The sequence below is a fragment of the Felis catus genome, chromosome D3, assembly GCF_018350175.1.
Source record: "Felis catus isolate Fca126 chromosome D3, F.catus_Fca126_mat1.0, whole genome shotgun sequence".
Taxonomy (NCBI): Eukaryota; Metazoa; Chordata; class Mammalia; order Carnivora; family Felidae; genus Felis; species Felis catus.
In genome coordinates, this window is record NC_058379.1 from 54,732,749 (window position 1) to 54,750,832 (window position 18,084).

Genomic DNA, 18,084 nt, shown 5'->3' on the forward strand with positions numbered 1-18,084 from the left:
CTTGATCTATATCATCATTATAATTTTTCTGAGTGACCAAAAGAGCCGGCGTCCTTCTATATGCACCAAAGTCCGTCCTGCAGTAAGCTGCCCACAGATCTTTCTAAAATAAGATGTAAGATGCTTTAAATGCATTAGATGTTTCACCCACATTCCTTTATCACAGCCTACTTACAGGCTTGCAGTATCTGGGCCCTGTCTGCCTTGGAACATTCGTCTCCTTGAATTACTCTGCCCACATACAATTTTCCAGAAACAGTGGCCTCCATTCTGTTTCCAGAACACACGAAATTTTTATCCATCATAGGACTTTTGTGTGTTCCATTACTTCTATTTGGCAACTTCTTTCCTGGAACAGCTCAAGGCTGGCAAAGCTTCTTCATTAAAGTCTTAATTCAAGAGACAGCAGTGTCCTTGGAGGTCATTGCCAAAGCAGAGGTCCCAATTCTTCACTGGCCCGGTCACTCTAGCACATTATCCACTTTTTTTTCTTCCTCCCAAGAGTATCGGTGACTGAATTTTTGAAAATTTATCAAATATTTAGTATCTATGTAGCAGAATGTAAGTTTAAATGATATCCCCAGCACTTAAACAGTATTTCATATAAAGCAGGTGTTCAGGACTCAAACACACACACATGGACAAACACATGCACACACTTGCAAACATACATTTGATTTTTAGGTCTACATTTTCTTTAAGTACAAATATTGATTATAAAGGCAGTCATAAGCATATGGTTATATTATTAGTCTACTAGTCATAAACAAAAGACTATAAAATCACTGCATAAAGTAAAAATAAAGATATACGACACTATTTCTGTTAACCATTAAATAATAAAAACAATTGACCTTTGTATTATTGTCTGTATCTCCTATAATGTATAGTGTATAACCCACAGAAATGGAGCCAAATGATGTTTGACAAAGAAGCAAAGGCAATACAGTGGGGCAAAGATCATATTTTCAACAAATGGTGTTGGAACAACTGGACATCCACAGACAAAAAAATAAAGTTAGACAGGGACCTTACCTCTTTCATAAAAATTAACTCAAAATGGATCACAGACCTAAATGTAAAATGCAAACTATAAAATCCCTGAAGATAACATAGGATAAAACTTAGGTGAGCTTGGATATGGCAATAGTTTGTTAGACACAATACCAAAGCACAACCCATGGAAAGATTAATTGATAAGCTGGACTTTGTTAAAATTAAAACCTTTGGCTCTGTGAAAGCCAAGGTCAAAAAATTGAGAAGCCACAAACTGGGAGAAACTATTTGTAAATGACACATCTAATAAAGACCTGTTGTACAAAGCATATGAAATACTCTGAAAAGTCAACAGAAAGAAAAAAAAATCCAATTTAAAAATGGGTCAAAGACCTTAATGGACACCTCATCAAAGAAGATGAGTATATGAACAATATCAAATAAGTATATGAAAAGATTCTTCAAATCATATGCCATTAAAGGAAATGCAAATCAAAACAAGAAGCTATCACTACACACCTATTAGAATGGTCAAATGTAGAACACTGACAACACCAAATGCTGGTGAGGATGTGAATCAACAGGAACTCTCATTCATTGCTACTGGGATTGCAAAATAATACAGCCCCTATGGAAGGCAGTTTGGCAGTTTCTTACAAAACTAAACATATTCTTATCATATGATCCAGCAATTGTTTGTTGGTATTTACCCAAAGGAGTTGAAGACTTTTGCCCATACAAAAACCTACACGCAAATATTTATAGTGGCTTTATTTATAACTGCCAAAACTTGGAAGCAACCAAGATGCTCTTCAGTAGGTGAATGCTTAAACTGTGGTATACCCAGATACAGAATATTATTTGGTGCTATAAAAAATGAGCCATGAATGACATAAAGGAACTTTAAATGGATATCCGTTAGTGAAAGAATCCAATTGAAAAGGCTACATACTATATGATTACAACTATATGACATTCTGAAAAAAAGGCAAAACTATGAAGACAATAAAAAACTAGTGGCTGTCACAGTTTGGATGGGAGGAATGGAAGAATGAGTAGACAGAGCACAGAGGACTTCAGGACAATGAAAATACTCTGTATAATACCATTATTACTGCATTACCAGGGTATTACTGCATAATACCCTAGAATGTACAACACCAAGAGTTAACACTGATGTAAATTATGGACTTTGGGTAATATGTTCTGTCAGTGTAGGCTCATTAATTGTACTAAATATACCACTGTGGTGAAGGATGTTGATCATGGGGGAGGCCGTGCATGTATAGGGACCAGGGGTATATGAGAAATATCTATATATTCTCCTCAATTTTCCTGTGACCCTATCTGATCTTAAAAAAACAAAACGTTAATTAAAAATCTATCATTTTGCACAACTTAAATATATACACATTATATTTCTCAGTTATACTTCAATAAATCTGGAAAAGTTTTAAAAATAAGATAAATTTTAATAAATGTCAAAAATATTTGGTGCTTTATTCATTTTTGTTGAATTTAGATTTCATTTTCTAATTAATGGGAAAGCAGTTTTTGTTAGTGGATAAGAGTTTACAGAGGCCATTAATATTTCTTGATTCTGCCCTATCAGATACGGAGGAAACTCTACCTTATACTGATATAAAACTTGGTGTTATAATTTATCCCACAAAATTTCTATCTCATAAAAATTCTAATTTTCAAGCAGTAAATGAAGTAGTAGACATAGAAAATTTTGCTTGCCAAGTTAAAGCACTTCTACATTTAACATGGAACTTCCATCTCCATGAACATCTTCCCTCAATTTCAGACCTATCCGTCAGAGTGATATCTAGACACGTACACTTGAATCATGCCATACACAATTCCAAACCAAACATATCAACATCTTCCCTCCAACCTTTCTGTTTTTCCTCCGTATATTTCCCAAGTTAGTGTCTGGAACCACCATCAAACCAGTTATTCAAAGCTTAACTCATTCAATTACCACCAAAGTGGTATCTTTAAAAGAGAATCTGACCATACAGCTTCTTTGGTGCATTTCCATGGTCTTCAGCAGAGTCGAAAGTTAGTTCCCTACCCTCAGTGTTTGTCTCTACCTGCCTGCCACATAACAATGTGTGTTCATGTGCACACACACACACACGCACACACATGCACAGAGAGACAGACACACAAGTCAGATCAAGCATTTGCTCTAAGCTCTAGCCACAAAGTCAAAGTGCAATTCAGCACAATCTTACCTGTACCCTGAGACAACTGCATTTTAATGTTAAGGCTGCTATTTGAGATTGTTATTATTGGAGTAATATGTCAAGCATATTTGAACATTTATTAAACATCAGTTAAATTGAAATCACATTAAATTGCAAAAAAAAAAATAAGAGAAGGTAAAAAAATCCTGAATCTGAATACAGAAAATCAAGTTTCAAATGCCAGTGGTATTAAGCTGTGAGAACTTCAAAAAGGCACTTTGCCTTTCTGAATCCCAAGTTCTTTATTTTTTCCTTGGAAGCACACAAGAATTCTCTAGAAAAAGCAGAATTCAATAGAGGATATATAAATATTCCACCTCATTAGTGATCAAAGAAATGGAAGTTTGAAACAACATTGAGGATGCATTTTTTCACTTATCAACTTGGAAAAAACAGCGCTCAATGTTAGCACAAGTACATCACAGAACAAGCTTATGTACTGCTCAGCTTCGATAAATGACATAGTCTTTCTGGAAAGTAGGTTTAGAAAGGTATTAGAAATTTATTTTTTTTAAGGTATTAGGAATTTAAAAGCATTATAGCCAATCTACTTCCAGAAATCTACTTGAAATTTTAAAAAGCTAAGATTTCTGAAAAATAATTGCCACAATGTTTGTCATGAAAATAAAAACAACCTAAAAGTAAATATTAGAGTAATTATGAAAAAATCATGACACACCCATATAATAGAGTTTTTTACAGATACCCAAAGCTCCATTTTACCAAAACTTCCAGTGCTTTCAAAATGAAAGAATCTTGTATGATCTTTTTGCACTCTTGTTATAATGTGTATTTTTTGTAGAAAAGGAAATACAAAAAAGTGCAAAAACAGATTGAAAACCTAAAATCATTTCAGTAAATAGAGAAAATAACTACTAATATGTTACTGAGTTTTTTCATCCATAATGACACTAATTGTATGTCCTTTTATTCCCAACATAATAGAATTCTTGTTACATTGTTATACAAACCTCAAATACATTATTTGAATATCTGTAAAAATTATTTGAATATCATGGTTTGGGAAATGAAAAAAGTCTTGGGCATATACAAGGGCAAAATTGAAAAAAAAAATCCCTCTCATAAATATAAGGTTGCAAATGTTAACTCAATTTTATCTTAGGACTCAAAGATTTTCCACAAATAGTTTCCAGAAGAAAGTGGACAACACACAATAAAAATAGCCAAGAGCACAAGGGAAGAAGATAGCAAAAGCATGAGTTAGGAGAATAAGATGCAAAAATAAATGAAAAAGACTACAGATATTTAAATTATTAGATTTAGATAAAATAATAACTATTAACACTATGTTGAAAAAGCAAAAGATAAGCTGTAAATATCTATATCAAACAGGGAATTATAAAATTACTTAGAAGATTTGGAAGTAAAACAAACTGTGGGGAAACAGGTTCTACTTACGTAAATGGGTTAGAAAGCTTAGGGCCAACAGCCGCCACCGGGCAAAAGCGCCTGAGGTTAGGTAGCGAGATATTGTAATGGATCACGAATAACTTATTATATCACTTGTTATATCATGGAAATTACTTTCCATCTGATGCCAATATACTATTTTATTTGGATCAAAAATTCCACTTGTCCCCCCCAGACCCTTTGCTTCTTACACACACAAGTTAATGATTACTATCTGATTGTTTTCTTCACTTTTGCCAAGTGTGTAAGATCTTGTTTTCTTCACGTTCACCACGTGGGAAATACCTTGTGAGCTCAATAAAGTCAAGATGAAACCCCTGTTCAGGCCCTGTCTCCTCCCATACATTAGCGTCTCTCGGATTCAATTCTGTGTCCGCTCTCTTACTGGACAAGACAGAACTCCAGACTCGTAGTTTGTGACAGCAAATAAAGTTTCGAAATGAATAATTATTTTTGCATCTATCTACCTACCTACCTATCTACCTTGCTAGCTACCTACCTACCTATCGACTATTAAGAGTGACTCACCAGTGAAACACGAATGTAAGAAATGTTTGCCATATATGAACTGATATTATCTCCTCAAATATTATCTCTGTCCTTTTTTTATCTTCTCGTCTTTTGGAACATCACTTAAACACGTGGTAGACCTGACTCTTACCTGTATATCTCTTAATTTCTTTGATTTCACTAATCTTTCGCTAATTCTTTGTTGACTAATCTGCTGTTAAAATCATCATTTATTTTTTTAATTTCAAGTGAAAATCTGAAAGAAAAGTTAAGTAATTAAGTGATATCTAAAATATTAACTGGACAAGCACAATGTATACACTGGAAATCCTTTACAATAACCAAGGCTACATTTCCACTACATGTGATAGACTGTATCACTATTCTCAATTACGTACTGTCTTTCTTTTTAAGAGGATTAGACTTCCCACCCTGTTGACATCAGGCTTGGCCATATGACTTGCTTTGTTCAATGGAGTGTGAGCAAAAGAAACACTTATCATCTTCCTGTAGAAGCTGTAAGGGTCATCAAGTGATCTCACTAATGAATCTGTGCTTACCAGAACAATATGCCCTAGCAGGATCTGATTCACCCTGAATCTAAGAAGTAGAAATAACATGAAACGCAGACACAGCTAAGTTGCAATGCAAGTGAGAAATAAACCTTTCTACTTGTATACCACTAAGATGAGATGGACGCTTGTTGGCAAGATAATCTCATAAATGCTAACTCTCACACTTCCGTTCTTCCAGAGGGGTCTTCTCATTAGCTTCAGAATTTTTATCTTTTCTCCTATGGCTCTCTTAATAAAATGTAGTAACATTAACAAGTACAATTTTAAGTTATCTTTTGGAAAACAATGTTCCTTTTGCTGTCTTTTAAAAATTCTTTTCAACACATAGATAAATCTTATAGTTTCATTCTAGCATTTCCAAAGATAAAACGATCACTAAGAAATTTTAACAACTTCCTATACAATCATCCAATATCATTATTACCCCTTTCCCTTCTTTGTTCCTTCTTTCCCTTCAATAATTAACTTTGGATAGCACAGTATGTCATGTACCACGCTTGATGATGCAGATTCAGTGATGAAGAGAATACAGACATGGCCTATGTCTGCCCTCACAGATCACGTTTTTTGAGGGAGATGAACAAGAGTCAAATATGTGCACACAAAAATTGCAAATATGGCAAGAGATCTGAAGGAGAAAAGTATGTGTGCCATATATACACATAATATAAGAATTGGATTTAACTTGGATTTCATTGATTTAACAATCAATGAAAAAGCTTCTCAGAACTCACTCCAAAACTGTCTTAAGGATAAAGAGTAATTTGCTGGGTAAAAGGAACAGGAAAAATACTATAGGAAAAGGAAATAGCACACAAATTCCATATGGGCTGGCAAACACGTGGCAAATAGGAGAAGATGAAGCAAGGCTATAGTATTTGAACCAAATGTGATATGAGACAACAGAGGCAGGTATGTCTGCCTATTCAGGGACCTTGCCGGAGATGTTAAGGAGGGGATTTTCCCTTCATTCCTGTTAAAATTAATGCAGGTGTGGAGAGGAACTGATCATACTTATGTCAAAAAAACCAAAAAACCAAAAAACAGAAAAAAGAATGAACCCACCACACTGTAGATGATGGATTAGAAAGGAAGCATAGTGACTGCAGGTAAACTAGCTTTGGAAGTCACTATAAGCTCTTGCTAGACATGACGATAGCTTGTTCCAGGGTGCCGGTAGAGCAGTGTAACAGATAAAAAGATATTTAGTGTGTGAAACATTTCTTCTTAATATGTTGAATATGAGGGTTGAAATAGAAACAGAAAGCAAGAAAACCTGTAGGTTTCTGAGCTAAGAAAACTAGTAGTTGCTGGGAAGAATTGAGGGTTGACCGAAGGACAGCAGGAGCTTGATTAAACATACTGTAAGTTTAAAGTGTCTTTGAGTGTAAGAGGACATGTCAAAAGGAGATGATATGAGTGAGCAAAAACTCCTCGTAAGATCATTTTTTCACTACATGATATCTCTAAAGGGATTCAGAGTGCTTTAAAGAGCAACATTTAGAATAGAAGTAAACAACATTTAAGCTGATGATAAACACAAACACCACCAAACCACCCCAGAGATGTATCCATGTAAAATGAGGAGATACATTATATTTAACATACTTAATATATTATATCAAAATAAAAATTATATTTGCAAAATTACCTGTCATTGATAAGACCTGCCATGGTTTCAATATCAATTCCAAGCTTTCTGTTTTCTTCTGCCGAATGAGTATATGCAATTGAAATATCTGAAAGGTCTTTTGCAACATTAGAAAGCTCAATATCCCATGTTTGTTTCTTTAAGATAAGAATAAGAGAATCATTTATACATGTTATGTATCTCAAAAAGAAAAAAAATGTGTAATAATGTCATTACTTTTAGTTGCAGGAGTTAATATTTAGGAACAGAGAACAGAGCTCTAGGGGGAAATAGAAAAAGGTCAACTTACTGTTGCATAATAATTATTGAATGCTTCCAGATATTCCTTTTCATAACTTTTTCTCTTCCAGGCTAGTTGATCATAATTTTTTTTCAAATTGTCTAGCTAAGAAAAAATATACAGAAAAAAATGAATTATGAAGCTTCCTCCATTTTTTTGTAAATTAAGAAATATATTTCAAATTGTGTTGGTACCATAACTTAATAAATATTGATTAAATAGTATAAAATAATACCATAAGTGGTTGCCATTTATAAAAATTGACACAGGATTCTGAATATAATGTAGCCAATCAATTTAACAGTGCTCAAATAATTAACCATGAAAAACAGATTATATTTTAGTTATAAGTTGATAAATATTAGAAAATTCAAATCATAATTCATCACATTAACAACTTAAAGGAAAAAAAAACAACATAAATATGGTCAATACTCCAGACAATAGCCGTGATAAATTCACTATCTAGTTTTGAAAAATTTTAAACTAGTACAAGGAAAAACTACACAAATATAAAGAACAACAATGCTTATTTAAGAGTTTCAATCAAGATCCACGTGAAAAGAAGCCATGCAAAGGTTTAATAGAATATATTATGAGTTATCTTAAAATTATAGTTGCATCAACTTGCCAATATACTAAAAATCATTGAATTATACAATTTTAGAAAACATATTTAAGAGGCAACAGATCTAAACACTAATGACAAAGGAAATAATTCAACAGGACATTGTTTCCCAAACCATTTCAGAACACTTTTTTATTTTATTCATACTAAACACCATACTATTTGTACTAGTATGCATTTAATAATTTTCTTAAGGCAATTCACATGTTTATTTAAATAATTTTTTCAAAAATAAAATTGTTATTATAAGTTACAAATCCAGTATTATATGCCATAAAGGAAAGCAACTTTGAAAACAAAAACAATTTAGGAAACAAACAATATAAAAATAAAAGTAGTATTAAATGTATTCAATTTACCAAAATAATACTAAATATATTTCTCTTAGAATTATGATCAGTAATTAAAGATTTGGATTGATGTTGTAACTTTAAGATGAGAATGTCAATGAATTATGATTTACCTGTATATTTAATAAATTTCCCAAGTAACTGGACAGTGTATTTCTAACCAGTACACTGATAGTGTAGATAAATTTCCCAGTACACTGGACAGTGTATTTGTAACCCAAATAAAAATGGTTTTTTTTTAATAATTTCTAGTTTCAAGAATTCCTTTGAAATATCTTCCAGAATTGTTCTTCAGAAACTGTCCAATTACTAAGTGATGTACAAGCTTTCTTACTCACTCATTACTACCATGGTTTGGGAAGTAATTCTGAAGAAGACTATTAGTCAAGCTTTTTAGATAGTGCAATATATTTTGAATGTATTCCTCAGATAAAGTTGTAGCCAAATCACTCAATGAAACACATCCTCCTTGACATGATTAAAAGGTATACTCTGTGGCTTCAGTTTTGCTGGATTTATTTTTTCTTCAATGTGGAACACCTATTAGATTTGCATTTTAGGTTTTTGGCATTTTAGGTTTTTGAGTGAAATTAAAAATATCCTTTGTAAAATATCCTAATTTTTAATGGAGTGCTTTATCATAAAAGTCATCTAGAAGCCCAAGGTTTTTACTGAGGAACACCTGAACCTCTTTTCCTAAATAGGGAACGAGTTTTTTTAAAAAGCACATATTAAATAATGGTTGACCATCCATTTACAAATCTGACAGCACATAGTATTTGGTGGTGAAGCACTTCTCTTAAAATGCCTACATAGTTTTGCAATGGCTTCCCTATGAATATAACAGTGGGTAGACTTGCCTGTCTTGGCAATTGTTTGAATATGTGTAATGAATTATTTTCTTTTATCTGGCTATGGCATTAGTATCAGATGTGCTTAATCAAAAGCATGGATTCCAGGACTCACTGCTGTTTCTCAAGAAGTGTCAATAAGTTTAAATTTTCTTTATTTGTACACGTTAGCAAAGAATTCCCAGTGTAAATGAATTCATGGCTTTGCAGTGAATTATAACAACTTTTATACTAGATAATAATTACTTCTTTATATATTTGGTTATCTTCTCTAAGAGATGGGCTGTTGTTTGACATGGGCATTTAATGAATCATTTTGTTAGCTATATCCCTGAATCTCCCTGTCACCATTTCTTTGGTAACAGGCTTGATAAATGTCTTGCTAACTGCTTCAGCAGATCTGGACTGTGAAGTTAATTGTAATGCTAAAAACATAATTGTAGAGTCTCAGCATTTTCATTCTGTGTCAGTCTGCACACACATTGGAGTATCCTTCTATTTTAAAATTTTGATGGGCTTTATAAAATACTTTTTGCGCTTCAACATGACAACTGTGGATTGTTTAATAATTGTGCCCATTGTGACTAATCTTAGAACACATAATAAAGATTTGTTTTCTTCACTTGTTCATAAAATCCAGAATTCTAATAAAATTCAAGTTCATCCCACACTAATCTTTCTTTGCTGCTTGTACTTTTGCAACATTCGTAAGGGATTTTTAGGAAATACTTTTATTTGGTCTTCACATCTATCTAAAGACATGTAACTGTGTCTTCACTAGTGTTCTTCACTAGCGTCTTTATGTCTACACGTAAATATCTTTATTTGTAACCATTTTTCTAGGACTGAATCTACATAAGTACAAAAATCATAAACAGACCCCAAACCAGTTTCTAATGTACTTTCCAGATCAGACGTGGTAGCTCTGATACCTAAAATTATACATATTTCATATACCAAACAATTGTAAATCTTTAGAAATAGATTCTCCCATGTGTTTTCCAATAACAAGAATAAAAAATAAACATGAGCATTCAGTGCCTTAATAATCTGTACTGCCATGTGACTGACAGGTGTTTGTTGGAAGGCTTAGGAAATGAAGTTATAAAACATTCATGAACACACCTTAAGTACTATACGTATAATTCTTAAAATCTGCAATGTTTAAGAAGTACTATTACTTTAGCCCTGCCCTAAGCAATAAAATCCAGGCAATCACACATATTGTTGTGTGCTAATTGCTTTCCTAATACAAATGATAATAAACATAACTTCGAAAATGTTCATCATTGGAATATCTAAAATCATGTAGAATGTCATGAATAGTAATCTTTGCAAGCAAAAAAAAAAAAAAAGAGGAAATCTGAATGGCTGAATGGCTAAAAAAAGAAATGAAATGAATTTACTTCACTACCAGGAAGGAAAATGAAAATTAATCCAACACTTCTTTACCCAACAATTAATTGGTATAATTTTAAAATACCTACAGTGTTGAGTAAAGTGAGAAATCTGACATCTGTATTGCTCATATACTCATACATATGTACAAATATACAAACAAAACTTTTTGGAACATATTTCAGTAATATCTGTCTTGAAAAATACAGTTAGTTCTGACACAACAATCCCACTTTTGAGATTCTATCACATACAAAGAACCAGGACATAAAAACAACATATATAAAGTTATTAATTTTAATATTGTTAGTAGTGGTTAATAACTGTATTCATTCTGAATTTATTCAAAAGATAAGTAATTGACTAAGTTATCTGACGTGAATAAAGTGTAATTAATGGCTCAGTGAACCTCCTTTGCAACTTCCTTCTAAAGTGTTTTCTTGTGTATCAGAGCCCAGGAAAGAAAATGAACAGAAAAGAAGCCAGGGAGGCAGGCAGGAAGGAAGGCAGGAAGTTTCTATTTTTATTTGTGAAAGTGTTCAGGATGCACATTAGTTTCAACCAATAGGAGATAACAGTCAGGCATATTATGGAAAGTAGAACTGAGGTAAAAGGCATCTTCCTGATTATTGGTTGCTTTTGTTTTGTTTGTTTTGTTTTGTTTTCTCTCTATTGGCAAATAAAGCCATAGAGATGTGACTATACACATAGAGATGTGTATAGCTGAATGTTGTAGAGTTGAGTGTCCGTCTACCAGCTGTGGGTACTGAGGCCCTGTGGCAGCGGAAGCAGTGGCTACAGCTCCCATATCCCCAGCCTTCTGATCCAAGGAGCAGGCATACGCCCAACACAGGTCCAGAGGCAGCCTTGGATGTCATAGTGCCTATACTACTGGTCAACTGGGGAAACACTCCTGGAAGCCCAGCCTGCAGTTCTCTCTGCCAGTTTTGCAAACTTGTTGAAATCTCTAAACCCCTTTCTGCCTAAAACAGAGGGATTTCTGTTTTCTGCACTGTACTCTGACTGATAGGATGGCGATTTACAGTGGGAAAGATCTGTACCACTAAAAAAGTACATTAGGCTTATATCTAATAACCTTGAGGAATATCACAACGTATTTATAAGTAAAAGAGTAACTTTACTAAATGTGTACATAGAGAAGACCCTTTTGTGATTAAAAATAAAATAGCAAATCATACATATATACAATCATATCCTTATAGAAGCACAGAAAAATATGTGCAAGGTAACACATTGTGTTGGTAACATAGGGTACTTCATGTGACATCAGGAAATCTAATGGGGAGAAAATAGGTGTTAATACAAATAGCTAAATCTTTGTGTCTTTTTATTTGTACCATTAGCCTCAGTGAGCACGTTACTTAATAACACTAAGGAGAAATTTAACCTCAGAAAGACAGCACTTAGTCTACACCATTTCACTGTTTTATAAATTGAGTGAGTCATTAATAGAATGGAAATTACTGAGGATAGCTGTGAATAAAAATAATGAAAACACTGAGGTGGGAAAACATAGTTTGATAACTCCATCACTGAAAAGAGGATATATACAACATTTTAAGTAATTAGTTTGTAACATAAGAAATTCATAATTCATAATGTTTTAGACATATACATATTGAATGAAAGATTAAATTTTAATATAAAATATCAATATTTAAATATTAAAATCATATTAAGAATAAAATGTTTTTCTATTTTTTAATTTTTTTTAATTTTTTTAATGTTTGTTTATTTTTGAGAGAGAGAGACAGAGTGTGAGCAGGGGAGGCGCAGACAGAGGAGACACAGAATCCAAAGCAGGCTCCAGGCTCTGAGCTGTCAGCACAGAACCCAACCCAAGGCTCTAACCCATGAACCACAAGATCATGACCTGAGCTGAAGTCAGATGCTTAACCAACTGAGCCACCCAGGCACCCCATAAGATGTTTTTCTAAATGAATATGACATCCTTTATATATATTCCTTTTAATCAATGCATTAACCCCTAAATCCCTCTTTTGCAGATTGTTAGGATATTAAATTAACACACATCTAGTTGTTCAAGTGAGAAGACTGAAGCTCAGAAGGGTGTAATGTGCGGGTCACAACTGGAATATGGAGAGGAAATCTGAGTCTGATTCTGATTCTGGGTGACAATCTCTAAAACAACATTCTAAATAAAGTGCTTTAAAAATTCTCAATCTTATCAATCATGAGAGAAAAGAAAATTTAAAACCACAGTGGGATATATCTTCCTAAAGAATTGTAATTAAAAATAAATAAAAGACAGTATTAGATGATGGTGTTAATCTGAGGCCAGAACGCTCATACATGATGGTCTGAGAGAAAAATGTATATCATAGCTATCTTGGAAAAATATTTTGGCATTATCTACTAAAACTGAACATATGGGTTTTTTGGCCTAGCAATTCCCAACATAAACTAATACATAATTCCAAAGCAGTTTTCAACTGCCTTGGTCTAAAAAATGAGAAGGATTGAATGTCATAAACTGGAATAGGGAAGACTGCAGGTTTATAGAGAGGGTGGATATCTTAGGTTCTGTTTTGGAATAGGTCAGCTTGAGATACCAACTAGGCATCTAAGGGGAGCCTGAGTTGGCAGATATGGTGTTCTCAGATGTTTGTGCAATTTAGGGAAATATAGAGAAACCAGTGAAGAAAAACTGAAAAAAATCTTCCAGAAGAGTAAGAAGAAACAAGAGCAGTGTGTGTTAGAAACCAAGAAAAAAATTTTCCAGAGATAAGGGTATAATCAACTTGGTTAAGTGCTACATATAATGAAAATAAGGACAAAGAAAAAGTGATTAGATTGAGCAACATGGAAATCAATGTTGACCTAAATCAGAGATATTTTGGCTGAATGGTGAGGGCAAAAAAGAAAACTGGAATGTGCTTAAGAAAGGATGGAAGGTACTACAACCAAATAAGATTTATTACAATAATTTAAGGTTCAACATTATGAAACCCATCAATATAAATCACTATTGTTATAGATACAAGAGAAAATATTACAGGAGCATCTCCCTACATGCAAAAATGACTACAGACAAAATTCAACACCCATTACCAATTTAAAAAAATACTCAATAAATTGAAAGTGATATTTTCTTAACTAGATAAATGAAATGCACACTGAATCCTAAAGTCAGACTCTTATTTAAGGGAAAAAACTAACACCAATCCCATCAAGAGAAGAACACAGCAAATATGCCAATGATCTCTACTACCATTTAACATTGTACTTTGATGTATTACCCAAAGTAATCAGATAAGAGAAACTAAAAGACATAAAAACAGTGAAGTACTAATAATACCTCCATTTGCAATGGAAACAATAGCACGTTTGGAAAATCCAAAATAAACAATATAAAACTATAATAAATAGTTTTATACTTATTTATGAGCACCTGGTGGCTCCGATTAAGTGTGTGACTCTGATTTAGGCTCAGGTCATGATCTCATGGTTCGTGGGATCAAGCCTCACATCAGGCTCTGCACCAACAGTGTGCAACCTGCTTGAGATTCTCTCTAACCACACTGCCCCCGCCCCTTTAATGTAATTAAAATCATACAGTTATATATCATGTTTTTTTACACACCATGAATATTTACCATTTCAAAGTCCCCAAACTTTGAGTATTTTTATTACCAGAAATACACTACACCAACTCAATTGGAAGAAAAAAAAATGTAAGCCTGTCTTTCTTAGCAACAAAAATTTCCTAAAAGACAAAAATGATAACAGGCTTCTACATAACAATATTGGCAACATTACAATTAAATATTGCATTCCAAAACAATAAAATACTACATTTCCTTAATGTTCAATTAAAAAAATAGGCATAAAGTAACAGAATACACAAAGTATAACGCTTCTAAAAGAATTCATTATCCAATGTATACCATTCAAATATTAGCAAGGAAGTACATTTCCATTGAATCACAATGCATTTCCATAATCTTGCCAAAAGAGATGCACACATTAACTGTAATCATTAAAATGTAAATATGAACACATCTGCATACACCTCTCCCTCTATAGTTCCTTCTGCCCCTCTGCTGCCAGCCTAATAAGTCCTGATGTACATTTCTCAGAGACAACAATTACATGTTCAAGATGCTTCCTCCCTTCAATTATAACAACAACAACAATAACAAAAACAACAAACTTAATAAACTGGCTAATTCACTAGCTGTACATTTTATCATACATGGCACCTAAGGATATCCAAAAAGCCTAGATGTTACAAAATAATGAAACTTGGCCACAATAAACACAGATACTTGACAAAAACACACATACAGACCTATGGTTATAACCTAAAACTGTCTTCTAGATATGGAAATACTAGCTAAAAGTCCTTCCCTTCCCTCCTCTGTCCCCTCTGCCATTTCAATGACTAAGTAGAGGACTACATCTAGCTCCAAGAGGTGGATTAACAGACACTTCCAGAACAGTCCTTCCTAAAAACTAACAAAAGGACATTTAAAAAGGGATTATTTTACTGCCTATACTTTTAGTAGACTTTGGGCATTAGGATTTGTTGATCCTTTAATACACAGCAATATTAACTAAAATGCACACACAGAACAATGGTTAGACAATCTGAACTCGTGTAAAGACTCATGGGCACAGAACCCTGCTCTCCTCACCTCCTTCCCTGACCACCACCCCCCCCCCCTTCCCCATGCTACCCAGTGAACAGTCAGCACACTCTCTCCAAAATAAGTTTAACAATCCCATTCCCCAAATACAACCATTTGTATGAATTAACAGAATACTTAAACGGTGTGGCTTTAACCCTCTACTTTGAACACATTGTGCACTTCTAAACATCTAGAAGACTAGACCCTTTGCCCACTATATACATAGTAACATTGAAGGGACATTCTGGCCTAGAGCCCTTCCTCCCCTCTATCAACCTAGTAAAAAGTATGAGCACCTGTAATGCTTAAAGGGGATTTTAAGAATTTCACTTCCTCTAGTTGTTTTTTGGGAATGGTCTTTCCTATGAATTTAAACACAAAGTGCATATGATGTATTTGTTTACTACTTTTTCATACACTGGCAACCTTTTTAACATCTAGAGAGATTAGGTGTTGTAAATTAGGACTCCTTTATCCTTTATATACACTATATACACAGCTAAGTAAAACAAAATGCAGATTGTCCAGGACAATGATTAATCCTGCCTAACTACAAGCATACTGGGTATAAAGTACTTTCTTCTCTCCTGAACCCAGCAAAAATATCATAGAATGTGTACTGCTCTGAGAGGTGGTTTATGTTTAAAGTGATGTTCAAAAATTCTTTTAGATTTAAAGAAACAATATGTAATATCAATAACATTTAAAGTTTTAACAAAGTAAAAAGTTTTACTTATCAGGTAAAAAGTAAAAATAGTATAAACCCAGATCTTAAATTGTGAATAGCTGCATACAAGTTCCTGTGGACAGTAACAATAACTACAGGATTAATGAATGATATGAAAGCCAAGAAATTCAACTCATGGAAATATCGTTAAAAAAGTGAGCTAATTTTGGAAAATGTAAAAAGGCAGGCAAATCATTCAAGCCCTCTGAGAAAAGAAGGCATATGAATCTTGCTTTAACTTCTTATACCATTATTCAACTTTTGTTATTTTTCCATCACAATATTATTTTGTTAAAATGAGTAGTTATGTTAATATTTAAGTTTCAGAGATATTTATCATAGCTTTGATTATAATACTTAAAAACTGAAAACATCCTGGGGCGCCTGGCTCAGTCAGTTAAGCGTCCGACTTTGACTTAGGTCATGATCTCACAGTTTGTGAGTTTGAACACCACGTCAGGCTCTGTTCTGACAGCTCAGAGCCTGGAGCCTGCTTTGGATTCTGTGTTTCATTCTCTCTCTGCCCCTACCCCACTTGTGCTGTCTCTCAAAAATAAATAAATGTAAAAAAAAAATATTTTAATTGAAAACATCCTAAGCACCCAATAATAAAATTCTAAGAAACTCTCAATCATTAAAGTTACATTGTAAAATAAAAGATGATTTGAATACGTTTCTATATAAGGAGAAACATGTTATCAATTATTATATGCATATGATAATGTAGTTTTTAAAAATAGCACAAAGCCTGTTTATGCACAAAATATGAACAGTGACCTCATCTGGATGGTGAAGTCATAGATCAGTATTTTCTTCTACTCACATTATTCTAAACTCACATATTCTAAAGTATATTCTAAACTTTGAGTTATGCACATTAAGTATTTGTGCCATTCAAAAAGGGCCTTAAAATAATTTTAGATAATAGTTTGTATAATGAATCCTACCAGATTTCATGAAGGCTGTAAGGAAGAAAACAGGATACCTCACTAGCAATTTCAGGGTAGTGTGGTGGTGAAAGCCTGACTGGAAATTATCTTAAGTGGGAATGCAAGGAGAGAAATCGGAGACAGTGAATACAGAAAATCCTTTCAAGAAGGTTTGCTTTAAAGTGTAACAAGATGCAACTGTAGCTCTCGGAGAATGATTTAAAAACAAAACATTAAGCATTCAAAACAAGGATGTAATAAGTAAAAAGGGACAAATAAGCCTAAAGAAATAAGAAGAAAATAAATCGTAACTATAAAAGCAGACATTAACACTTCAGAAGTTGGAAGTGTAGAATTATTCAGTCTAAGGCCCACCCCCTATTTTTTAAAGTCCATGTACAATGGACATGTACAATGAATTAGAAATAAGAGATATTAAAAATAAGAGATATTAGAATTAGAAATAAGAGATGAATTAGAAATAAGAGATATTAGAAATGAATTGTCCATGTACAATGGACATGTACAATGAATTAGAAATAAGAGATAAACAAAAGTATAAGAGAGCATTCTATATCATATTATGATAATAATTTCAAAATCTTCGTCCACTTGGATTATTTCTAGGGCCATTAAAAATTATAAACTAACCTAAAGAAGACATATATAGCCTGATAAGACCAATCATGTGATGATATAAAGCAACTGCCCATGACAAATAAAAGAATAATTTTAACAATTAAAAAATGTAAAAATATCAGTTATAGTTTCACTAATGTGCTTTATCAAACTTTCAAGAAAAAGTTATTTAAATCTATATTAATTCTTTA

At 33.1% G+C, this 18,084-nt stretch overlaps 1 protein-coding gene across 8 annotated transcripts in view; it reads right to left on the reverse strand.

The window, feature by feature from the left end:
- Positions 1–18,084, reverse strand: part of CCDC178 (coiled-coil domain containing 178) — a 497,365-nt gene that overhangs the window by 365,620 nt on the left and 113,661 nt on the right. For all 8 annotated transcript variants that reach the window (XM_045042044.1, XM_045042043.1, XM_045042045.1 and 5 more), the window contains 2 exons: positions 7,708–7,803; positions 7,419–7,555 (listed from right to left, as the gene is read on the reverse strand). In XM_045042044.1, coding sequence (XP_044897979.1) covers positions 7,419–7,555; positions 7,708–7,803 — 233 coding nt within the window. The remainder of the gene's footprint in view (positions 1–7,418; positions 7,556–7,707; positions 7,804–18,084) is intronic.